Here is a 26078-nt window from a genome sequence, read left to right as displayed (position 1 = left end):
ATCCTCTCCTGGGCCCTGGCCGGTTGGCTCAGCGGTAGAGCGTCGGCCTAGCGTGCGGAGGACCCGGGTTCGATTCCCGGCCAGGGCACACAGGAGAAGCGCCCATTTGCTTCTCCACCCCTCCGCCGCGCTTTCCTGTCTGTCTCTCTCTTCCCCTCCCGCAGCCAAGGCTCCATTGGAGCAAGGATGGCCTGGGCGCTGGGGATGGCTCTGTGGCCTCTGCCTCAGGCGCTAGAGTGGCTCTGGTAGCAACATGGCGACGCCCAGGATGGGCAGAGCATCGCCCCCTGGTGGGCAGAGCATCGCCCCTGGTGGGCGTGCCGGGTGGATCCCGGTCGGGCGCATGCGGGAGTCTGTCTGACTGTCTCTCCCTGTTTCCAGCTTCAGAAAAATGAAAAAGAAAAAAAAAAAAAAAAAAAAAAAAGATCCTCTCCTGGGACCTCCGTGCCTTTAGAGACTGAATTTAAAAAAAAATCTCAGGACTGGGGGCGGGGGCAGCTTGGCTCTCTGTGGAGCACACCCACAGGGCGTGTTTTCCTTGTGTGTCTCTCCTAGTTTCCAAGGGCCCTTCTTTTGCCTCTGTCACTTGTTTCCTGAGCCCATTCCTTCTACAGCACAGCTCACTTCTACCTCTGTGACTCTCTAAATAGACTTTCCCTTACAGTGTGAGTCTTGGCTCTGAGTTCTTTTCTGGCCAGAACTCTGTACCAAGGCTGCTGAACTGAGGGCCATCTGACTCCACTGGTCTAACATCTGGTGCCCTTTTGCCACAAACAGGTCCCGGACTATGTCTTGAAAACTCCATCATTTACCTCTCTGTATTCCTATCTTGATTCTTAGTCTCTAGGCAGAAACATTCCTGAGTTTTCACCGTCCATGTTCAACCTGGCCCAGGACCCGCCGTTTCACCAGTTCTACCCAGCAGCAGGCTTTGAGCTCAGCTATCTGTAATGCTGGTGGCTGAGGCCAGGCCGGTTCCCACTGGATTCAGGCAGATGGTAGAGAAACTGCGGAGCCAGAAAGGGTAGGGCAGATGGCAGAGAAACTGCGGAGCCAGACAGGGTAGGGCAGATGGCAGAGAAACTGCGGAGCCAGAAAGGGTAGGGCAGATGGCAGAGAAACTGCGGAGCCAGAAAGGGTAGGGCAGATGGCAGAGAAACTGCGGAGCCAGAAAGGGTAGAGCAGATGGTAGAGAAACTGCGGAGCCAGAAAGGGTAGGGCAGATGGTAGAGAAACTGCGAAGCCAGAAAGGATAGCCCGCTCCCGTTTATTGGAGGTTTGGGAAGGTTTGGGAAGATGGACGAGTGAATAAACAACAAAAGGAAAACAGCTAATAAAGGAAAATCTGCTTTTCAAAGTGAAGGGCAAGGGAGCAGGAGAACTATACACCTCACTGGGAGAATCGCCCCAAGGGAAAGCCCCCCCCCCCCCGCAGCCTTACACAGACCACACACACACACACACACACACACACACGCACACTCACGTCACTGCCATGCGCCACACACCAATCAGGCAAAGTGCTTGCAGCCAGGAAACCCTTGAGCAAGCCTGACACAGCTGTTTCCCACCCTATCCCAGACACACATGTGCATTGCCTTTCACCAATCACCACATCCTTATTGATATAGGATGTTGTTTTCTTTACAACAAAACAGTAATGTAAACATGCTTTAAATTTTTGGAAAATGTAAAACAAGTATTACCATCAAACCCTACTAGTTTTAACATCCGGCAACATGTCTGTCTACGCCGATTTCTATCTATCTGAAGAAATAAAATTGGCATCAGATGCTATATACATTTTCTGGTATTTACGTCAGAGAATAACTTTGTGTGCATTTAAAATGCACTTCAAAATGGTTTCAGAGTACCATAAAATTCCATAATTAATACATCTATTCAATTTTTCAAAGTTTACTTTTTTATTATTCCTATAATAACCATCTTTACATTAAAATGTCAGTATTTTTATTTCTTTATGATATGTACCAGGAAGACACATTACCTAGTCAAAGCATATGAAAATTTTAAGCTCATGATCCATATTGTAAAGCACTTTCCAGAAAAGCTGAACCAATTTACTCTTCGACTGGAAGGAGAGAAGAGCTCTCATTTGCCAACTGCAGAATTCTTAAAAGTGCTCAGGCTGCCTCTAGAATTTCCCACTTCTAATTCCTCCGCACTTCACAGGCCACTACAATACATATTATAGGCACTCAAAAACTCCCAGTGATTCCCTAACACCCAACGGGTAAAACTCCAGCCTCCAAGCATGGCAGCCGCGTCTGCCGCACACTAGCTGCAACTTCCTTTCTTCTCCTTTTCCACCCTCCCCTCTGCTCACCCACTTGCCTCTGCCAGCACTTCTACTCCAGGCTATGCTTAGAACCACCTGGAGAGGTATTAACAAATGTGTGTGAGTTCCATTCCGCACGAACTACAGAAGAACAAGGAGATAACATTTTTAAAAATTCCCCAGCAGGTGATTCGAATAGTTAGCCAGGGTTTGAGTCCCCACAAGCTAGCCTAAGTGAAATAGGCAGATACTGGGAGATCACTGGTCAAAAATGCAAATTCTTGGACTTCGCTTTAGGGAAGCTAACTCAGACCCATTAGGGCTAGGGACCAGGAATCTGCAATTTAACAAACCTGCAGATCCTGTAGTTTGAGAACTACACACTAGCCCAACCAGACTATAGCCATTTTCTTAATGAAGTGCCTCATTCTTAACTCTGTAATATATACCCTCTGCCTTTATGCTTCACCGTTAGTCTTCCATTCCACACCTACACTCCCTGACCCCCTTCTCTGTCCCACCCTCCCTCTCCCCCATCCAAGCCTGAAAAACCACATCCTTTTTTTTTTTTTGTGCCCAACTTAAATGCTGGTTCTCCCAGCCAAGTTTCATTGTTCCAGCATTTTACGTTTTTGGTGTTCTTTATGTCTTTATTATATAGTATTTCTTCTCTCTATTCCCTGTAATTGCAGATACTTTAAGCTCCACTAATAAAACTGAATTTTTCATAGACAGATAGAATATCTGATTCACAAGAATATCTCCATAATATTTCAAACTTTTTTTTTTTTTACAAATAATAGATAAATTTTAATGTTCAAATTAAATAACAAAGTATTCGCAGCCTGTGCTCTCCTTGATAAATAATTACCAAACACTGTTCCATAATGTTTGGGGCAAAGAAGCAATGCTAGAGAACGTAATCTAGTTTTCCTTTTTTATAAACCTTCAAATATCTAGGGACTTGGTAACAAATCTCACTCTGGTTTGCTCTGCCAAATCAGGTATTTTGTCTACTTAATAGTTTATGTATGCATTCCTAGTTATTAGCAATTTATTTAGACCATGGAATCCTCTTACACTGTTTATTTATATACGTCAAAATGCAGAAAAGGTTAGTGGAAGCGCTCTAGCGTTTTCTCTGTCCCTCCAGGACAGGAGTTTAAAGTGGCATCTGGCACTCCAGGCTCCACAAACCACGTACGGTTAATGCACTTCTTCACATTCTAACGAAATGAATGAATCCAAGAAACACACACAAAGCCATTCCCCAACTCTGGTCCCTGAGGCCATGACCGAATAAGAACTCTTTCATTAAGCTTTCCAAAAAATTCCAGCCACCCTTTCTACCTTTGTGTTTCCACAGCCCTAAACATCATTCACAGGGTGTCTATTCTATTTGTCCCTGTGCCGTGGTGATCCATGAACCCCTCATCCTCCCTACTGGACTAACTCCTAGAATTACAAACCAGGTGTGTTCCATGTTTGTTTCTTGCAGTGCCTATCATATCATCCAGCACACCAAATTGTAGATAAATCTGAGATGAATAAAAAGGTAAAGACAGTATATTAATTTTGTTACATCACTGGTATAATATAGGGATTTTCTGTTAAAATTACTTTATTCAAACCGTATACTATCCTCCACTTTCAAAGGAACTTTCATGTCATAGAGGAGCAAAGAATGACCCTGTGGCTGTGTATATAGAAGTGCTGAGCATCCGTTGAGAGTATACAATTAAAATTCATTACATACATCAGTCAATCAAACTATGTGTTGATTCTCTTCCTATTCCTACCTGCTCAAAATTTTACTCTTGACACTTAAGAAAAAGGACCCCTTGCTGTCCTATTTCTCTTGCAATGCTGTGACTTCAATGACACTTAATAATATGGTTCATAAAAAAAAAAAAAAAAAGAATATGGTTCGTGAAAGTCAAAGTAACAAGTTAAGATGTCCTTAATTTGGAAGAAGCAACCAAACCACTAACAGTGCATCAAGGAATGAAAAACTACCCTGGAAAAATGAAGAAATGAAGGTCAAACTATTATCTATGGTGGTAAAAACTGTGGTTTCTAAATGTACTAGGTTAAATCACACAAAACTGTCAAAACCAGACAGCTTTTAAGTTTTAGAAATGACAATTCATATATTTTAAGCCAGCATTAATAAAGAAATTATCACTCTTTTTAAGGAAGAATATTTTGTACAGTTTATATGGAAGCTGTGATGATGAAAGATTATAATTTTCCTATTAGGTTTATATTGGAAAAACCAAGACATATAAAAGAAGGTGAAATAAAAAAACACACACGAGGAGAAAAATCACAATTGAACTCCTTTTTTATAGGGGCAAGAAAGTAGAAAAATTGTTCTCTAGGTAAGAATGGTGTCAGGTAGAAGAAGAATCTTACCTATATATAAAAGCTTAAGTTTGTATATTCATAATAGGCTTCCAGAGAGTAATGCCCAATAAATTCTCCCACTGCCTTTAATCAAAGTTAGTGTTAGATAACAAACCCTGAAGTTGTATGCCCCCCTTTTCTCTCTGGTAAAATCCGTCATTGTGAATTTGAAATAAATAAAATATAATAAAATCACTCTGGACATGATATAAGTATATGCTTCCTCTCCTAGCAATCTATTGCTGGAAAGTAAGCAGGGAAAATTTTGTACAACTAGTGTCTTAAGGTCTTAACTTTTTCATGCTCTTTGAAAAATAGGTGAGGAGATAAAATTCTAAGGAAATACGTAGGGTAGAAGACTAATTATAAACTGAATAAAAATATAGATCTATGAAGGAAAGAGCAAAAATCTAGAGCCCATATACTTCAAAGTAAATAAAAAGACTTTGTAACAGAACAGAGTTGGGCCATACCTTTTAGGAAACATAAAAAGGTAAGACCACAGATGTTGACCTAGGAGATAAGAGAAAAAATATTGAAACATAGACGGGGTATTTTTGAAGGAAAAAATAAAGAAAATAATAATTAAAATGTTGACTTTTAAAATTTGAAATGTAGAAATGATACATCTAAGAAGAATGGTTGTAAAGAAAATTACAATTTGGGGGTCTTCATACAGAGAGAACACTGGAATGAGAACTCAGTTTTCTTCTTATTTGTCAACTCCAACAAATTGGTTGTATCTGCCTTCATCCTTAGATTGAGAAGGGGTCCAAGTCATAGTTGGACTCAGCAGGAAAGTCTATAACCGTTCACAAATATCAATTATTCAATTTGGAAGCAAGAGTGACATGAAGAACCACCTATCTGCCCTCAAAAAAAGAGAAACTTTGATGGTACTGAGCTAATTGGGCTTGGAGGTAGAATGCAAGAAATTTGACTTGATAAGAACAGAGCCTGAGCATTGCCCAGAGTTGGGTGTGGAAAGGAACTGGACTAAGTCACAAATAGAAATTTGGGAAGAAATTTAGGAAAGAATAGAGTCAAAGAAACTGAGGGAGGAGAGAAGGCCATAAAAGAGGTTGTGGTCAACATAATTACATTCTGCAAAGTAGTAAGATGAATAAGATGAGAACAGTCTGGGCAATGACAAGTGTTTGTACACCTTGGGAAAGATTATATTGTTTCAGGGAGTAATGATATGAATAACAGTGAGAAATTACTGTCAGCTGAGGAATTAACTGAGGAGTTATCAACTCTCAGCCTCTACTTTCTGGGATAATTTATCACTGGATGGTATTAAAACCAGATAATTAGTTTGGATAACACAAACTTTATGGAGGTAAAAAGTACTCTAAAGTTTCATTTTTAAAAATTTAATAGGGGTGTTTTCTATACTTGTTTAAAAATATGGTTCAGAGGTCACACAAATGCAATTTTAAGATGTAGTATTATTAAATTTTTATTCCAAAATTTAAATTAAAAAAACTAAGTCTTATAGAACTTTCTAATATGGGAATACATTTTATTGTGCTTTATTTTTTTTAAATTGTGCTTCACAGATATTGAGTTTTCTACAAATGGAAGGTTTGTGGCAACCCTGCCCCCCAAGCAAATCTATTGATGCCATTTTTCCAACAGCATTTGCTCGCTTTCTGTCTCTGTGTCATACTTTGGTATTTCTCACAATATTTAAAACTTTTCATCATTGTTATATTTGTTATGGTAACCTGTGATCAGTGATTTTTGATGTGCCTATTGTTTTGGGAGTGCCATGAACCACGCACATATAAGACAGTAAACAATAAATCAATAATGTATATGTTCTCACTGCTCCACTGACCAGCTGTTCCCCTGTCTCTCTTCCTCTCCTCAAGCTTTCCTATTCCTTGAGACACAACAATATTGAGATTAGGTCAATTAATAGCCCTACAATAGCCTACAGTGAAACCAAGAGTTACATGTCTCCCACTTTAAATCAAAAGGTAGACATGATTAAGTATAGTGAGAAAGGCATGTTGAAAGCCCAGATAGGCTGAAATCTAAATCTCTTGCATCAAACAGTTTAGCCAAGTTGTAAAAGTACTGCTCCAGTAAACACACAAATAAGGAAGTAAAACAGCCTCATTGATGATATAAAGTTTTAGTGGTCTGGGTAGAAGATCAAACCAACTACAACATTCTTTTAAAGCCAAAGACTAGTCCAGGTCAGGGCCTTAACTCTCTTCAATTCTGGGAAGGCTGAGACAGGTAAGCAAGCTGCAGAAGAAAAACCTGAAAATAGCAGAGGCCAGTTCATGAGATTTAAGGGAAGAAGACATGTACGTAATATAAAAGTGCAAGGTAAAGGAGCAAGTGCTGATGTAGACACTGCAGCAAGTTATCCAGAAGTTCTAGCTAAGAAAATTAATGAAAGTGGCTACACTATACACCATTTTCAGTGTAAATGAAACAGCCTTATATTGGAAAAAGATGCCATCTAGGACTTTCAGCTAGAGAGAAACTGACACTTGGCCTTCAAAGCTTCAAAGGACAGGCTGAGCCTCTTATTAGAGATTAACACAGCTGGTTACTCTAAGTTGAAGCCAATGCTCTTTTATCATTCTAAAACCCTAGGGCCTTTAAGAAATGCACAATCTACTCTGCCTGTGCTCTATAAATGGAACAACAAACACTGGATGACAGCATATTTGTTTACTACATAGCCTGTTATATATTTTAAGCCCACTACCATGATGTACTGCTCAGAAAAAGATTCCTTTCAAATTTTACTGCTCACTGACAATGTACCTGGCCATCCAAGAACCTTATGAAGATATACATTAAAATTAATGTTTTCATGCCTGTTAACACATCTCCATTCTGAAGTCCACGGATCAAGGAGTCATTCTAACTTTCAAGTCTTATTATAAAAAGAAATAAATTGCATAAGGCTATAGCTGCCATAAACAGTGATTCATCTGATGATCTGAGCAAAGTCAGTCTAAAGCCTCTGGACAGAATTCACCATCTTAGATGCCAATAAAAGAATATTTGTGATTCATAGAAAGAGGTCAAAGCACCAACATTAAAAGTAATTTGAAAGACATTGATTCCAACCCTCATAGATAACTTTGAAGAGTTCAAGATTTTGTTGGATGAAGTAACTACAGATATAGTAAAAATAGTAAAAAGGACTAGAATTAGAAATGGAGCCTAAAGATGTGACCGAATTTCTACACTCTCATGAGGAAACTTGAATTGATAATCTGCTTCATATAAATGAGCAAAGAAAGTGGTTTCTAGAGATAAGAATCTACTCCTGGAGAAGATGCTATGAAGATTATTGATCTAACAATAAAGGATTAAGAATACTACACAAATCCAGTTGACAAAGCAGTAGCAAGGTTTGAGAGGATTGATTCCAATATTGAAAGAAGTTCTGAAAGAAGGAAGGAAGGAAGGAAGGAAGGAAGGAAGGAAGGAAGGAAGGAAGGAAGGAAGGAAGGGAGGGAGGGAGGGAGGGAGGGAGGGAGGGAGGGAGGAAGGAAGGAAGGAAAGGATGGAGGGAGGGAGGGAGGGAGGGGAGGAGGGAAAGAAAGAAAGAAAGAAAGAAAGAAAGAAAGAAAGAAAAGAGAAAGAAAGGAAAAGAAAGAAAGAGAAAGAAAGAAAGAAAGAAAGAAAGAAAGAAAGAAAGAAAGAAAGAAAGAAAGAAAGAAAGAAAAGAAAGAGGCCCTGGCCGGTTGGCTCAGTGGTAGAGCATCGGCCTGGCGTGCAGGGGTCCCAGGTTCGATTCCTGGCCAGGGCACATAGGAGAAGCGCCCATCTGCTTCTCCACCCCTCCTCCTCTCCTTCCTCTCTGTCTCTCTCTTCCCCTTCTGCAGCGAGGCTCCATTGGAGCAAAGATGGCCAGGGCACTGGGGATGGCTCCTTGGCCTCTGCCCCAGGCGCTAGAGTGGCTCTGGTCGCAACAGAGCGACGCTCCGGAGGGGCAGAGCATCACCCCCTGGTGGGCAGAGCGTCACCCCCTGGTGGGCGTGCCAGGTGGATCCCGGTAGGGTGTATGCGGGAGTCTGTGACTGTCTCTCCCCGTTTCCAGCTTCAGAAAAATACAAAAAAAAAAAAAAAATAGAAAGGAAGAAAGGAAGAAAGGAAGAAAGGAAGAAAGGAAGAAAGGAAGAAAGAAAGAAAGAAAGAAAGAAAGAAAGAAAGAAAGAAAGAAAGAAAGAAAGAAAGAAAGAAAGAAAGAAAGAAAGTTAGTTAGTTCTATCATGGATAAAATGCTAGCAGTATTGCATGCTAGAGAGAGAAATAGTTAATGAAAGAACAAGTCAATTGATAAAGCAAACTTTATTGTATTTTTTTAAGAAATTGCCAGTCCCCCAACCTTCAGCGTCCACCAACCTGATCAGTCAGCAGCCATCAACATTGAGGTATGGGTCTCCAAACTTTTTACACAGGGGGCCAGTTCAGTGTCCCTCAGACCGTTGGAGGGCTGCCACATACAGTGCTCCTCTCACTGACCACCAATGAAAGAGGTGCCCCTTCTGGAAGTGTGGCGGGGGGCTGGATAAATGGCCTCAGGGGGCTGTACGGGTCGCCTGAAGCTGGTTTTAGCAATTTACTATTTTTAATCAAGGTATGTACATTTTTAGATGTATTCTATTACATACACACTTAATATTAATAGAATACAGTACAGTGTAAACATAAGTTTTATATGCACTGAAAAACCAAAATATTTGTGCAACTCACTTTAATGTAATAGTCACTTTATTGTGGAGGTTTGGAACAAAATTTGCAATATCTCTGAAAAATGCCTATAACAGAGCCACCATTACACAGAATCTGATATATGTTCTTATAGTCTCTAATTAGTTCATAAATATCTCTACCCTAGGTAAATCGAGTACGGGTGTTATTGAGAGCATCTTTGACTGGTGCTCAAGGTATATAACTTTAAACATCTCTATTCTAAATTATGGACAAAAAGAAAAGTATATGTCTCCATGTCTTGGCCACTGTGAACAGTGCTGAAATGAACATGGGGCTACATGTGTCTTTACGTATCAATGATTCTGAGGTTTTGGGGTATATACCCAGTAGAGGGATTGCTGGGTCATAAGGTAGTTCTATTTTCAGTTTTTTGAGGAACCACCATACTTTCTTCCATAATGGTTGTACTACTTTACATTCCCACCAACAGTGTATGAGGGTTCCTTTTTCTCCACAGCCTCTCCAACATTTGCTATTACCCGTCTTGTTGATAATAGCTAATCTAACAGGGGTGAGGTGGTATCTCATTGTAGTTTTGATTTGCATTTCTCTAATAACTAATGAAAGCCCTTCAATAGAAGACTGGATAAAGAAGATGTGATACATATACACTATGGAATACTACTCAGCCATAAGAAATGATGACATCAGATCATTTACAGCAAAATGGTGGGATCTTGATAACATTATACGGAGTGAAATAAGTAAATCAGAAAAAAACAAGAACTACATGATTCCATACATTGGTGGAACATAAAAACGAGACTAAGAGACATGGACAAGAGAGCGGTGGTTACCAGGGGTGGGGGGAGGGAGGATGCAGGAGGGAGGGAGGGAGAGAGTTAGGGGGAGGGGGAGGGGCACAGAGAAAACTAAATAGAGGGTGACGGAGGACAATCTGACTCTGGGTGAGGGATATGCAACATAATTTAATGACAAGATAACCTAGACATGTTTTCTTTGAATATATGTACCCTGAATTTTTAATGTCATCCCATTAACATTAATAAAAATTTATAAAAAAAAAAAAAGAAAAAAAGAAAAGTATATGTCTAGAAAGATGTCCCAGTCCCCCATCTGTCTGACTAAAAGACACCTGTCTAAAAATAAGCCATCCCGGCAAAGAAGCCTACATTTTCTTTACTGGGAAGTTGAGGTGTCTGTTGAAATATCCTCATTGAATTGAGACATGTAAGTTGCCAGAGCTCTCTGGCCCTTTAACACTGCTGACCTTCAGATTCACTAGGTCACTATGAAAACCAGAATAGAACACAGGACAGCTGGGAGCACCCAGACATACTGGCAGTTGGAAGAGTGATGGAGGACAAGCAGGACCTCATGGACAGTTGAAAAAGAGAAACCCTTCAAAAAAGAAAATGGTAAGTTGATCTGGAGGGAAGAAAAGGTTCAAAAGAGTAAGTTAAAAGTAAAGAATTTTTTTATTTGACCCCCAACAACAAAAAAAGATAAAGAAAAAGAGCCATATATGAGGTTTATAGATAGAAAAAAACAACCAAAACTAGTTACTTCCAAGGTTTATTGTTATTATCTAATCAACATTAACTTTAAGTCTACTGAATAAAGGTTAAATAAGCCAATTAGGACTGAAGAGATTCACAGATTTAAAAAAAATATATTAACCAGTATTATAAAAGGAATTGGGAAATTATTATGAAATACCATTAAAAAAAAGAATGACAAAGAAGGACAATCTGTAATCACCATTACATAAATAAAATAACAGTTAATTTTTTAAATTGATTGATTGATTTTAGAGAGAGAGGAAAGGAGAGAAAAAAAGAAACAGCAACCTGTTTTTGTATGTGCCCTGACCAGGGATCGAATCAGCAACCTTTGCATATCAGTACAACACTCTACCCAACTGTGCTATCCAGGCAGGACTGAAAATATGTTTTAATGTGATGCCAAAGCTGCTGTCAGCGACTGTCAGCAGAGACCTTCTCTCTCCCTCTTTCTCTCTCTACTATAAACAACATACATAACTATGTAGATATATTTTTATCTCTGTCTCAGTCTCTGTGTGTGTTTGTATAATTCAATGGGATTGAGAAAAAATGGACTATAAATTGAAGAAGAAAATAATAATGTAAACAAAAACAGAGTTAACTTCTCTAGATCAAATTCTCTCTTTTCCCCACTCACCTGTTCATTGCAGAGTTTTTCCCTAGGATTCAAACGTTAGTTATTTCATTGTAAACTTTAAAGCAAAATCTCCATAATTTGAGTCTTGTTTTAACATTATATTCATTTTGAGGGCATTGTTTATTGATAACTCCGAGAAGGGATTTTGCTATTTAGTAGCTTATGACAAACTGAGTAAACTTCTTTTCTTTTTTGTCAGAATAAATAAAAATAAGACCTCGTCACTCAAGAGGTATCTTGATGATGTCAATATTGTAATAAGCTAAAAATCAGAATCATCTAGAAGAATAATCAGGACTCGCCATGCACTTCTCAGGACATACCCAAAAGGTCCGCAAAAGATCTTTTCCACCGGAATCTTTTCTACTGCCACAAATTCCACGAAGCAATTATTTGCATTTTCAGGAAGAGAAGCAAAGACTCCAGCTAAAGAAATTCCTTCTTCAGAGGATGTTTTTAGTGGCCAAGACAACAGCCAACATAGAAAAAAAAGATGTTACTGAATACTATGAACGAACATTTCAGTCAATTTTGAAACATCACTTAGGAGAACCAGTAACAGGGTTATTGCTCATCTATCCTACCTCCATGCTGCATATCATTGAGTCCTCCAGTGGTACTCTTTATCACATTCTTTTAGATTATCTCAACCACAAGGCCACTGATACAGGATATTTTATCCAAGGGATAAAAATTATAGTCGTGTCCCATAATATCCCAACAAGAATCTTCACGCAATGGCATGTGTCAGTAATAAGGGTGCCAGTCATGTATCTTGATGATGTGACACAGTCACAGTCCCTACAAGAGGTCACCACAGAGTTTCTCACCCAAACTCATAAGCTGGCATTCCACTTTTATAAGACTCTTAAGGTGGGCTCTAAAGGAGCAAGCGACAACTTGCACCAAGTGGCACCTGAATTACTCCTCCCAGAACAAATAATAAAATACTTGTACAAATCTGAAGAATTCATGGACCCAGAAACTTTTCTAAACATGTATAATAAACCCATACATGTCACTTTGGATTCTGAGGTGGTGTGGCCTGCTCCTTCCTGGTTCTAGGATCGAAAGAGACGATGTGGTAGCCAGGGTCCAATCTCCTAAGGTGTTGGTGCTACTTAAATAAAAAAGAAACATTTCTAAGGTTACCTGTCTCTTTTTCAAAATTTCTAAATTGATTTGCGAGAGAGAGAGAGAAAGAGAGAGAGGAAAACATCGATTGTTCCACTTTTTTATGCATTCATGATTGATTCCTATATGTGCCCTGACCAGGGATCAAACCTACAAACTTGGCAAATCAGGACAATATTCTAACAACTGAGCTACCTGGCCAGGGAAGGTACTTGTCTCTTTAAAAAAATAAACAGAACATTACAATATACACAAAGGTAATGTACTAATTTTTACAGAGTATGTTGAGCTAAACTTGAAAATTTATCTGTTCTGATATTAAGTTCAATATGTAATTGTGAAGAGGTGGAGCAGTTTAATAAGTCTTCAAATGTTAACATTATTTTGATGGAATGACCTAATTTATTATAGAAACTATAGATGAAAAAGAGAAAACACTTGATTCAGATTCTCATTAATTCTCTAAATAGTCAATGAGCAGCTTCCCCTACACAGAACCAAAATTGAGGAAAGACCATTTTGTTCTGGGAGTACAAAATTTAGGGCAAAAATACCACTAATGAGTTGCTTCCAATCTAAGGTTTGAGGCAAGTATATGCAAAAGTAAATAGATATGGCCTGGTTAGTGGTGATGCAGTGGATAGAGTATTGACCTAGGACACTGAGGTCCCAGGTTGGAAACCCTGAGGTCAATGGCTTGATAGCAGGTTAACCAGCTTGAGTGCAGGGTCACTGGTTTGAGTGTGGAATCATCAACATGACCCCATGGTCACTGATTTGAACCCAAGATCACTGGCTTGAGCAAAGAATCACTGGCTCTACTGGAGACCCCCGATCAAGGCACATATGAGAAGCAATCAATGAACAACTAAAGTAATGCAATTATAAGTTGATGCTTCTCATTTCTCTCCCTTCCCACTCCCACTATAAAAAAAGATATGATGTGATATAAAATTATATGTATTATATGATATGATGACATATGGTCATTATTATAATAGCAGTATGTATGAAAGACTTTAAGAGCACAAATGGAGTCATCTCTATCTGATTCCTGAATTCAGAAAACAAAACCTAAACTTTAAAAATAGTTCCAAAGCTCACATATTCTGGATATTGAACACCTTTTATGTGACACATTTGCAAGGTGCCACAAATATGGTAGGCTGCACATAAGACTCCTATTCACTTGTAAAGAATTTCTAACTGATTCCACACAAGGTATACAGACAGGATCTTTTTTCATTACTTCCTATAAATAAATTAATTATATGCAATTTCTCTATTATCTATTTCAAGCAGGTCTCTCCCTTTAATGCTTTTTTTTTTTTCTACAGAGACAGAGAGAGTCAGAGAGAGGGATAGACAGGGACAGTCAGACAGGAATGGAGAGATGAGATGCATCAATCATTAGTTTTTTGTTGTGCGTTGCGACACCTTAGTTGTTCATTGATTGCTTTCACATATGTGCCTTGACCACGGTCCTTCAGCAGACCGAGTAACCCCTTGCTCGAGCCAGAGATCTTAGGTCCAAGCTGGTGAGCTTTTGCTCAAACCAGATGTGCCCACGCTCAAGCTGGTGACCCGGGGTCTCAAACCTGGGTCCTCCACATCCCAGTTCGATGCTCTATCCACTGCACCACCACCTGGTCAGGCAATCCCTTTAGTGCTTTTCAGCATTACTTAAATTTTTATAATATGTTTTAAAAAACAAAATTAATATTTTTACTACTTCAATAATACTTTTATATAAAATTACTTCAATATCTTATGAAACACTGGATTTCATTGAGAAAACACTGTTAGTTTCATTTTTATTTGATTTTCAGTCTCTTTGGGGAAAATGTAATCTCAGTATGCACCTCAAATTTGTCATATGGAGATAATTTGTCATCATTTGTTCTATATCAGAATCAAATTTCAAAATGGACCATTTCCATTTTTAAATGTTATAGATTTAGAATCAGAATGGCATTTTTCACTTTTAGCTGAACTTGAAGTTCTGTTCATTTAAATTTATTGACAGAAAGAGTATCTTATAATATAAGTAATTCTTTTGGTTAGCAATGAGCATATAAGTTACAAACATTTTGTCAAGTTAGTACAAATTTAACACCTAATATTACTCAGTAATGTAATTTTACTCTTTGAAATGTCCAAAAAACACAGGCACCAATCCAGAGTAAAAGTTGAAGGAAGGAAGGAAGGAAGGAAGGAAGGAAAGGAAGGAAGGAAGGAAGGAAGGAAGGAAGGAAGGAAGGAAGGAAGGAAGGAAGGAAGGAAGGAAAGGAGAAAGGGAGGGAGGGAAGGAGGGAGGGAAGGAGGGAGGGAGGGAGGGAGGAGAAATAAAGAGAACACTTAACAAAATAGTAAGCCTTGGTCTAGGTTACAAATAGATGTTAAGAGTGGTTTGAGAGGGCAGAGAACCATATTTAAGAGAACAGAGAATGAGCAGAATCATGAAGGAGAAAATGAACAATAAATGTTCATATAAAATTATTTTATTAACTCAAAGGAAAAACAGTAAAAACCTGAGTCATTTTGGAAGAAGTTATAGAACATATCAAAATAATAACATGACTAATTTAGTATATTGCTATTATATACTAAAGTGACTATAAATAAAGCTACTTGTATATTTATTTATTTTTGCGAACACAATAGAATGAGTCTATTCAAATAAAAGTTACTTCTCCTAGTAGTCACCTTAGGAGGTTTTATACTTATTTCAGTGATATCTTTGCTGAAAATGTTTTGTGACTCCTTTATGGCAGATAGATAAAAAAAGGTTTATAAATCAAAGGGAGCTTAAATATTTTAGTAACATCTACTTTTCTCATCTCCCCAAAATGTATACTCCAACTTGATTTGTGACTTAATATTCAAACTTTGTTCACAGATGTGATTATTTTTAAGTATTGCCCTCTCGAAGGAAGATCAGCTGTTACTGAACTTATTAAAAGAGTGTGATACTACCTCTACAAGGAAAACAAATGCTTTCAGTAACAGTTGTATTGCTGAGATTCCTATATACCTAACTAATATGATATCTCTAAAGAATACAGCACTCATTTATCTGTGTATGTTTGGAAATATTTTAAAACAAGTAGAGAGATTATATTTCTAACCTACAAATATAATTTAATTTGATCAAGTTCAAAAATATGACTCATTAAACTTGAAGAAGACTCACAGGTGGTTCTCAACCCAATGAGAGTGATAGTTTCCTTACAATAAAACTACATAAAATCCGAGTGCAGAGTGAAGCCAAACAGAAAATGAGTCCTTTAAGACTGAACATACAACATTCAACATTTTTATAATAATGGAAATATAACATAAACTCATATTTAATGAAAATGTAACATTTAAATGGTGTGACCAGCACTATTCTAATCTTTTCGTGTAGATGTGGATATCTTTACAACAGACTGACATGTTGATTGTTTCAGAAAAGTTAAATAGTTTTCTCAAAAGATAACTAAAATAATGTTATTTGGAAGAAAAAAACCTTCCCGGAGTAAATTTTAAAATTCTACTGTCTTTATTTTAATTTAAGAGGTGTCTGAATTCCTTCATGGAGAATTGTTGGTGAATACAAATAAATTTTTACATTTGGTGACTTTAATCACATCAAAACCACATTTCAATTCAGTTAAAACGGCCTCTAGTTGTCAATTTCTCTCATCTTCCATGAGGAAGTAGAAATGAGACAGCGTATCACTTTGTATAGCAAGTACTTTCAGATTATTTTATATTGTAATAAATGACTTAATATAGAATTAGAGTTCTCCCCCTAGTGGTCAATTAGGTAAACTTCCAGATTACCTGCTGGCACGAATACAGTTCATACAGTAAAACAAACACCTCCAGAAGTACCTTTCAAAGACCTGTTCTACTCCTCTTGTTTTGCAGATAAAGAGTCTGACACCCAAAGACATTAAGTGTTCTGCCAACAATAAAAGCAAAGTTAATAAAAGTAGTCCCTTCTTTCTACTTCACCAATTTAAACAAGGGAGATCATGATTAGGGGTCTGGACTTAATCTGAATGTTCTCTTCACACCCAGACCATCACCTGCTATGCTCTACTCCTCACACAGTGCGCCTCCTCCGGGAATCCCTCTGGATCTCTCCCAGGGATCTCCATCTCCAAATGATCTAGATAAAATGTGTTATTCCTGCCACCTCTATTCCCTCGATCTACTCCCCACTTGCACTCCCTGTCACTATAAAATGGGCCACTCTACACAGTTGCCAAGTCAGACAGCTGAACATTGTCATCATTTCCTCCTTTCCTTTGCATCACCAATATTCAATTAATCCAGTTCCACCCACTCTTCATGGTAAGTATTTCTAGAGTCTGGCTTGTTTCTGTGCGCTCCTTTGGGGTCTCCCTCACTCCAATCTCCTCTTCCTCCTCTCTCTCTCTTTCTAGCCCATACAATATTCCTATCAAAGGTAAAGGCACTACTATACATAGCACAAGAGCTAAGGGCACTACCTCTGGTATTTAATTGCTGTATCGAAACCTAGTTCTGTAACTTTTTGTAGAGTTGTAATTTGTTTCTTCCCCTTTCTGCTCCTACAACTCCCAGTTTCCTCATCTACAAAGTGGATGCCTGCGTTATACAATTGGTTATGGGCACTGCATGGAATAATGGTGTACAGATCCTGGCATGCAGTAAGCGTTCAATAAATGTTGTGTCTCTGATCAAAAGTCTTCAATGGCTTTCTTTTCAGCTCCAGGATAAAAAGCAAAATTCTATTGAGATCTTAGTCTTGATTCTCCAATCCTCACTTACTTAGCTACCCGGTTTCACCTTTCTCTTTCCTTATACTTTAACGGTGTACCAATATTTCCACACTCTTTGCCTTTAACTTCCTTCCTCACTTCTCTTAGAAAAAAATGCGCTTATCAGTCAAATTACATTTCCTCTGTGAATCTTGGCAAACTCAAGAATCCCTTTTCTGCCCTCATTGTGCATGGCATTCGATCGCGTGGCTGCAACACTCCTGTCATATTACGGTTGCTTATTTGCACACTCATTTCCCTGCCAGCAACTGGTAAGTAAGTGCCATGGTATTTTTGTGTATGTGTTTATCTTTAGTGCTTTATTTTTAAAAAGAGTCGTCTACAATATCTGTAAGAATTTCTCTGTAAGGGTAATTTTACTTCTATTAAAATGGTTATAAAATTACAATATATTAAAATATTCCTCTATGATGAGTGAGGTTTGGGCTATTGTCCATGAAGTTTTTTAAAATAGCAAGTCAAAATATAATGATTGCACCTTATCTGAAATCTTAAATTTTACCCACGTTATAATTTCTTCCACTCTAATTTGGAAGGATGACAAGAATACCTTCTGGAAATGATTCAACTGAACTTTTGTATTTATATGTTACTGCTCACTGAGCCAAGTATTGGAACTCATTTCTAATTCATTGGATTAAAAATACTCTTTCCTGTTGAGCCAGCTACTAGCAAGGTACACAACCTTTATTCTGTATTTTAAAGATGCTTTTTAAATGTCCTTCCAGTCTTTTTCTTCACTCATGCTTATCTGTTCTTTGAGATATGTGCTTGGTAAGATTAATAATATTTATCTATTATCTATATTTGCTTATGTTATCATAATAGCATAAATCTGATTCTGTGTTAATTATATAGTTCACTGTCTAATATGTTTTTAAAATACCAAGCCATTTTTAAAGACACTACACAAAAATAGCACATTAAAAACAAAGCCTTGACTTATGGAGGAAAAAATAAACATCTTAGTATTGAGCATATTTACAGTTTACCAAATTCACTCTTGTATAATGACCTCCTCAGGGATTTCAGGGATCTCTCTCACTCACATCCCCTTCCTCTTTCTCGTCCCAGTTTATACTATACTTTGCTTTGAAAGCAAAAAATGATAGATTATTCTACAACCAGGTTAACTTTATCATAGATAAAAACTACACTCCTTGCAATATTCTAATTCTTTGATTATTCACTTTCTAGCCTACACTATGAAAGTTCTTGAGCATATATTCTGTTCCAGCCAAAATCAAAATGCAAATAGCAGACAAAACATTGACATGAGATGAAATATCTTTGTTATGTTCTCTTCTATTTAACTCATTCTGGGCCCTTGAACAACTAATTATTCCTTCTGAGAATTCTGCTCATCTACGTCAGAGAATCTATGAACTTTATAAAGAAGTCCACATAGCTCTTGAACTTTTATCCAAAAATGTGTCTGAAAGGAAAGGCTATGCTGACATATAATGACGCAGGCAGAAAATGGTATTAAAAGGTTTTTATTAAAAATTTAAATCCTAATGTTGAAATGAATGACTAGCCACCTAGGTGAGAACAATACTAACATTTTTCTCTTAAAAAAATCCATCCTGGTTGCATTTATTAGATATCCTAATCTAATCTAATCTATACCATATAACATTACAGATTATATTAGATTACAATTATATAATAGTATACATTAATTCAATCTAATTAATATACTGCTCACAAAAATGAGAGGGTATTTTATCACTTCCTATTCATTTTGAAATATCCCCTAATTTTCATAAGTAGTATATTATTATATTTATATTAGATTAGGACCTCTAAAGAGCAAGTTTGGTAGCATCATGGACTCAGAAGAAGCCAGAAGACCAGGACGTCTTTCTTGAAGGCTGAAGGAGAGCCACTGAAGGTTTTAAGCAGGGCAGGTCAGACTGGTTTGGCGGCTGAGTCGAGAATGAGCCTGGAGGGGACATGTTAGCACAGACAGGCTTCTTAGTAAATTGTTACAAATCTGTCAGGAGCTGGTAATAGCCTGAACTAGATTAATGACTGTGGAAATGGATCTAAGGGGACCAGTGTGAGAGATAATCAGGAGTAAAATAAGCCTAGGTTATGAGGGAGAGAAAGGCATAAAATATATTAGGTTTCTGGTTTTTTTTAACAAGATGGTGCCACTTCTGAGGTAGATAATATACAAGCAGTATGAAGTTTGTAGGAAAAGACTGTACTTTTTAATTACTGACATATTATAGCCACACCAGTTTGGGACAATTTTTGTTTGCTATTTCCATTATCAATCTCTTGGGATGAAGTATAGAGCACCCACATTGTATTAAATCTCATATTTTGCCTAAATGGTTAATATGTATTTTCTAAAACAAGTAATTTCAAGAAAGAAAAAGTGAATAAAAACAGTCTAATAAATTTAAAAACATTAAGAAAAATTATCCCAAATACTACCTTGAGTCTGACAATTCACCACATTTTGCCTTAATCTTATGTCTGCATTCAGTGTAGCCCAAAATAAAATCAGCAGCACTTATTAAGCTTAATTTTTTTCCCTTAGTCAAATAAAAGTCACTCAAAACAGTAATTCAATAATTATTTATTGATTGCCTCCATATGCACTTTTACATGTTAGGGGTCACATAAACCACAAACACATAAAAGGCTCCACACGGCCCCCTACCAATTCACTGGCATGTCATTTATTCCATTTGCAATAACAATTTAGATGAAAGGTGTTCTTTGGCATTATATTGAGATGGCTTACTCCTGTTTCAGTTGGTTGTGGGACGACATGACGTACATTGAATCCTTTTCTCTCACCACATTTAGCCATTTGGCAAGTGTGAAATGAAAGATTGTGAGGCACTTTGTCAGGCACGAGGCTCAGGGGTGCAATGCAGTCATAAGAAAATCAGCATAATTTCTACCATAGAGAGTATGAAATCTCTGTCTCTCTCTGCCCCAAACACATAAAAGAAAATTAAACAATTAGAGTAACTGTCATTATCATGGATATGTGAGTCACAATGGTTTTCAACTTTACCTAATTCAAAGGAATAGGGGATGCCTCAGGAAAAAAAGATACAAATATTTCTGAAAGTTAAATAGAAGTGAGCCAAATGAAAGGCAGAGTAGGAGGGAAGTACAGAAGTGTTCTTGGCAGAAGATATATATATAAAACTTCATTTCCTAACAGAGTGATATTCTGAACCCAAAAGCAAGAAGAGTTATACCATGCTTGAAGAACTGAGAGAATTTCAACAAGGCAGCACTTGAACTACAAAGGGAAATTATAAGGGATGAAGTGGGATAGTCAGGCATTGGGACCAGATGATGCAGACACTTAAAACTACTTAAGTACCATGCCTTCATCTCCACTGAAATGGGACACAGTTGTGTTTTAATCAGGACATGCCATAACCAGATATACATGTTGAAGAACCTCTTTGAGTTGAGGGGAAGAGATTAGAAAAGAACTAGGTAACTAGACTGAATAGAAACACCAGTTAGGAGCCTATTACAGTAATCAGGGATAGAGATGATAGGAATCTGTAAAAACTGATGACAGAACAGAAATAGGTGGCAAAAATCAAGAAATATGTTAGAAATCTTGGTGTTTGATTGAACGTAGAAAATGTGAGGAAGAGGAACTAGTCAAGAATGAAAGGTTTAACAGGTGAAGGTGCATCTCCCCAGAAGGTAATAGTGGAGACAGCAGGTTGGATGCGCAGGGAGAAGCTTTCTGATTCGAGCATACTGAATTTGAGGTGTCTGAGAAACATCAACGTTAAACTATCCAAGAGATTTGGATGTGCTGCCCTGAAGTTCAGAAGTGGGTCTAGTATAGAGATGGAGATCTGAAAATCGCTGTAGAGCAGGGGTTGGGGACCTATGGCTTGCGAGCCAGATGTGGCTCTTTTGATATCAGGCTGCATCTGGCTTGCAGACAAATCTTTAACAAAAAAATAATAACATTAAAAATATAAAACATTCTCATGTATGTATTACAATCCATTCATTTCCTACCGCTCATGTTCATGATTGCGGGTGACTGGAGCCAATCACAGCTGTCCTCCGGGACAACACCAAATTTTTATTGGATGATGCATAACATACACAGGTCATTGTATGGCTCTCATGGAATTACATTTTATAAGTCCTTTACATTCTTTGTTATGTTTATTCCTAAGTATTTTATTTTTTTGTTGCAATCGTGAAGGGGATTATTCTTTTGAGTTCGTTCTCAGTTGTTTCATTGTTGGCATATAGAAAGGCTATTGACTTCTGTATGTTAATTTTGTATCCTGCGACCTTACTGTATTGGCTTATTGTTTCTAGTAGTCTTTTTGTGGATTCTTTGGGGTTTTCGATGTATAGGATCATATCATCTGCAAAAAGTGATACCTTTACTTCTTCTTTTCCGATATGGATGCCTTTTATTTCTTTGTCTTGTCTGATTGCTCTGGCTAGAACCTCTAGTACCACATTAAATAAGAGTGGAGAGAGTGGACAACACTGTCTTGTTCCTGATTTAAGGGGGAAAGCCTTCAGTTTTGTGCCATTTAATATGATGTTAGCTGATGGTTTATCATATATGGCCTTTATCATGTTGAGATATTTTCCTTCTATACCCATTTTGTTGAGAGTCTTAAACATAAAATTTTGTTGTATTTTATTGAAAGCCTTTTCTGCGTCTATTGATAAGATCATATGGTTTTTGTTCTTTGTTTTGTTGATATGGTGTATTACATTAACCGTTTTACGTATGTTGAACCATCCTTGAGATTCTGGAATGAATCCCACTTGATCATGATGTATTATTTTTTTAATATGTTGTTGTATTCGATTTGCTAGTATTTTGTTTAGTATTTTAGCATCTGTATTCATTAGAGATATTGGTCTGTAGTTTTCTTTTTTTGTGCCATCCTTGCCTGGTTTTGGTATGAGGGTTATGTTGGCCTCATAAAATGTGTTTGGAAGTATTGCTTCTTCTTCAATTTTTTGGAAGACTTTGAGTAGAATAGGAACCAAGTCTTCTTTGAATGTTTGATAAAATTCGCTGGTATAGCCGTCAGGGCCTGGACTTTTATTTTTGGGGAGGTTTTTAATGGTTTTTTCTATTTCTTCTCTACTGATAGGTCTGTTTAGGCTTTCTGCTTCTTCTTGACTCAGTCTAGGAAGGTTGTATTGTTCTAGGAATTTATCCATTTCTTCTAGGTTGTTGAATTTAGTGGCATAAAGTTTTTCATAGTATTCTACAAGAAAAGAAAGCCTCTTCAATAAATGGTGCTGGGAAAACTGGAAAGCCACATGCAAAAGAATGAAACTGGACTACAGTCTCTCCCCCTGTACAAAAATTAACTCAAAATGGATCAAAGATCTAAACATAAGACCTGAAACAATTAAGTACATAGAAGAAGACATAGGTACTCAACTCATGGACCTGGGTTTTAAAGAGCATTTTATGAATTTGACTCCACAGGCAAGAGAAGTGAAGGCAAAAATTAATGAATGGGACTACATCAGACTAAGAAATTTTTGCTCAGCAAGAGAAACTGATAACAAAATAAACAGAAAGCCAACTAAATGGGAAATGATATTTTCAAACAACAGCTCAGATAAGGGCCTAATATCCAAAATATACAAAGAACTCATAAAACTCAACAACAAACAAACAATCCAATAAAAAAATGGGAAGAGGATATGAACAGACACTTCTCCCAGGAAGAAATACGAATGGCCTACAGATATATGAAAAGATGCTCATCTTCTTTAGCTATTAGAGAAATGCAAATCAAAACAGCAATGAGATACCACCTCACACCTGTTCAATTAGCTATTATTAGCAAGACAGGTAATAACAAATGTTGGAGAGGCTGTGGAGAAAAAGGAACCCTCATACACTGTTGGTGGGAATGTAAAGTAGTACAACCATTATGGAAGAAAGTATGGTGGTTCCTCAAAAAACTGCAAATAGAACTACCTTATGACCCAGCAATCCCTCTACTGGGTATATACCCCAAAAACTCAGAAACATTGATACGTAAAGACACATGCAGCCCCATGTTCATTGCAGCATTGTTCACAGTGGCCAGGACATGGAAACAACCAAAAAGCCCGTCAATAGATGACTGGATAAAGAAGATGTGGCACATATACACTATGGAATACTACTCAGCCATAAGAAATGATGACATCGGAACATTTACAGCAAAATGGTGGGATCTTGATAACATGATACGAAGCGAAATAAGTAAATCAGAAAAAACCAGGAACTGCATTATTCCATACGTAGGTGGGACATAAAAGTGAAACTAAGAGACATTGATAAGAGTGTGGTGGTTACGGGGAGGAGGGGAGAATGGGAGAGGGAAAGGGGAGGGGGAGGGGCACAAAGAAAACAAGATAGAAGGTGACAGAGGACAATCTGACTTTGGGTGATGGGTATGCAACATAATTGAACGACAAGATAACCTGGACTTGTTATCTTTGAATATATGTATCCTGATTTATTGATGTCACCCCATTAAAAAAATAATATTATTTATTAAAAAATAATAATAATAAAAAAATTAAAATATAAAAAATTTAAAATATTTGATTGGGCTCAAACAATTTAGGGTATGAAGGTAGGGCCAAATGAATGTGGAAAAGATCTTCTTTGTACAAGTCAATGAAAAATAAAATTTAAGGAAATGGAAAAAAAAAAAAAAGAATTACATTTTAAAGTATGTGGCGTTTGTGGCTCTCTCAGCCAAAAAGGTTCCCGATGCCTGCCGGAGAGGATGCCTGAGGTTTCAGGAGTAGTACTAGCATCCAGTACAAGTATATATCAAGTGAACAGAGAACACAGTTACTTCAAAACCCCAAGAATGCCAAAGGCAGAACAGGAACCTACAGAGAAGTCAAAGGAAACAGTATTTCATTTAAATCGTGTAGAAGCAGAAAAGGAGATGCAGATGAGGGCAGTGTCGTGAAGTCAAAGGGAAAGAAGATTTCATAAAGAAAGTACTCAGCTGTATCAGCTGCTATCTCAAACTCAAATAAAAAAAGGACTAAAAAGTATACTTAATGACAAGGAGATCATCGGTGACCTGGAAAGAGCAATTTATGTAGTGTACTGGGGGCAGAAGCAGGATGCAGTAGACTAAGGAGTGAGGGCGGCATGAAGACATAGAACAAGTATAAACATATTTCGGAAAGCTTGGCTGTTTAGTTATTAGTGAAGCTGCAGTTAATTTGGGAATGTGAAGGACCTATTCAAGATTCTATAATTTTTACAGAAAGGAAGACCGCCAGTTTCTTCTGGTTTCAAGTAAGGGATCTGCCCTTTCCTGTGAGATTAACCATCCAGTCATAGCCTGAGAAGAAAAGAGTTCTACCCGATTTCAAATGGCAAAAATGTAGTCTTATAACTTAAAGTCTTTTAGTGACTGTTCAGTTCTAGAAAAGAATGGTTGCTCAATAAACATTTGTTTAGAGAAATAATTGCACTAATCTCTAGAAAAAACCTAGCTATGCAGAAAGTGACTTAAGATTATATATGAGCCTCCAATGTTACAGCTCAAACTTTGGATTATTCCATTAGTATTTTCATGGTCAAATTTCTATAGTTGATCGCATATTATGCCAAGTACTTTATCTCCTTTATGAACCAACCACATTATATTTGCAAATTGTTCTCCGAAATCTGGCCCTTTTCCAGATTGCATATTTCTTTGCCCACTTGGGGCATGCTAGAAAATGGCAAATTACAATCTCAGTTTTCCAAACTAATGATTTTAAATGGCAATAGTGTATAATCTAAAATGATGGTGAATTCATGAACCATTTATCTCTGTAATGTATATTCATTAAACTTGACTATAAGTACATCTTATATGATATTCTTAACAAGATGATAAAGCATTTTAACTAAAATGACTCAAGGGGATTTGCAAAGCTTTCCAATATCTCTATTTTTGTTTCCTACTGCATTCTATTGCTTTTGTGACCTTTCATGTTTAGGTCACTCATTAAAATAAACTAACATATCATGCTGTTTAGGATGGAGGAGATAATCAAGTTTCATTTGCTCCTTACATCTTTTCCCTATTATTGCCACCATTCTCTATAGCTAGGGTGTCCTGTCTCTGTCTTTCTGAAAAGTTTCATTCATAAAAGATAATAATATAATGAACCCATGTATACATCACCCACCTTCAACAGTGATCGGAAAGTACTTTTACAGTTTACCCTTTATGAAGAACCATGACTCTCATCTCTGAGATAGTATAGATTCAGAAGGCACATAACCATTAGAAGTAGGAGGAGCTTTAGAGATTTAACAAAGCACAGTACTGATTGATAGTAAGGCAGGAGCTAGACATCGCCCACATCTTTCTTACTCTCTCTGGTGAAATCACGACTACATTTCTACTGCCTTATTCTTGGTATAGAATATTTTACAAAATTCATATGAAGACCAGTCATGTGCATCTGCTGCAGAAGATGATTACTCAGGTCCCTGTGCT

General features: G+C 37.4%; 2 protein-coding genes across 2 annotated transcripts in view; one reads left to right on the top strand and one right to left on the bottom strand.

Annotated features, from left to right (window-relative positions):
• Window positions 1–26078, bottom strand: part of ZNF804B (zinc finger protein 804B) — a 576747-nt gene that overhangs the window by 525380 nt on the left and 25289 nt on the right. The gene's annotated exons all lie outside the window — the stretch shown is intronic.
• Window positions 11927–12688, top strand: TEX47 (testis expressed 47). The gene has a single exon (XM_066240496.1). It carries the CDS (start codon window positions 11927–11929, stop codon window positions 12686–12688), a length of 762 nt encoding a protein of 253 aa, XP_066096593.1.

This window comes from Saccopteryx bilineata, chromosome 7 (genome assembly GCF_036850765.1).
Source record: "Saccopteryx bilineata isolate mSacBil1 chromosome 7, mSacBil1_pri_phased_curated, whole genome shotgun sequence".
NCBI lineage: Eukaryota > Metazoa > Chordata > Mammalia > Chiroptera > Emballonuridae > Saccopteryx > Saccopteryx bilineata.
This window is presented reverse-complemented; position numbering and strand designations above follow the sequence as displayed.

Coding starts and splice junctions, on each gene's coding strand:
- TEX47 (XM_066240496.1), top strand. CDS start 11,927: ATGCACTTCTCAGGACATACCCAAAAGGTCCGCAAAAGATCTTTTCCA.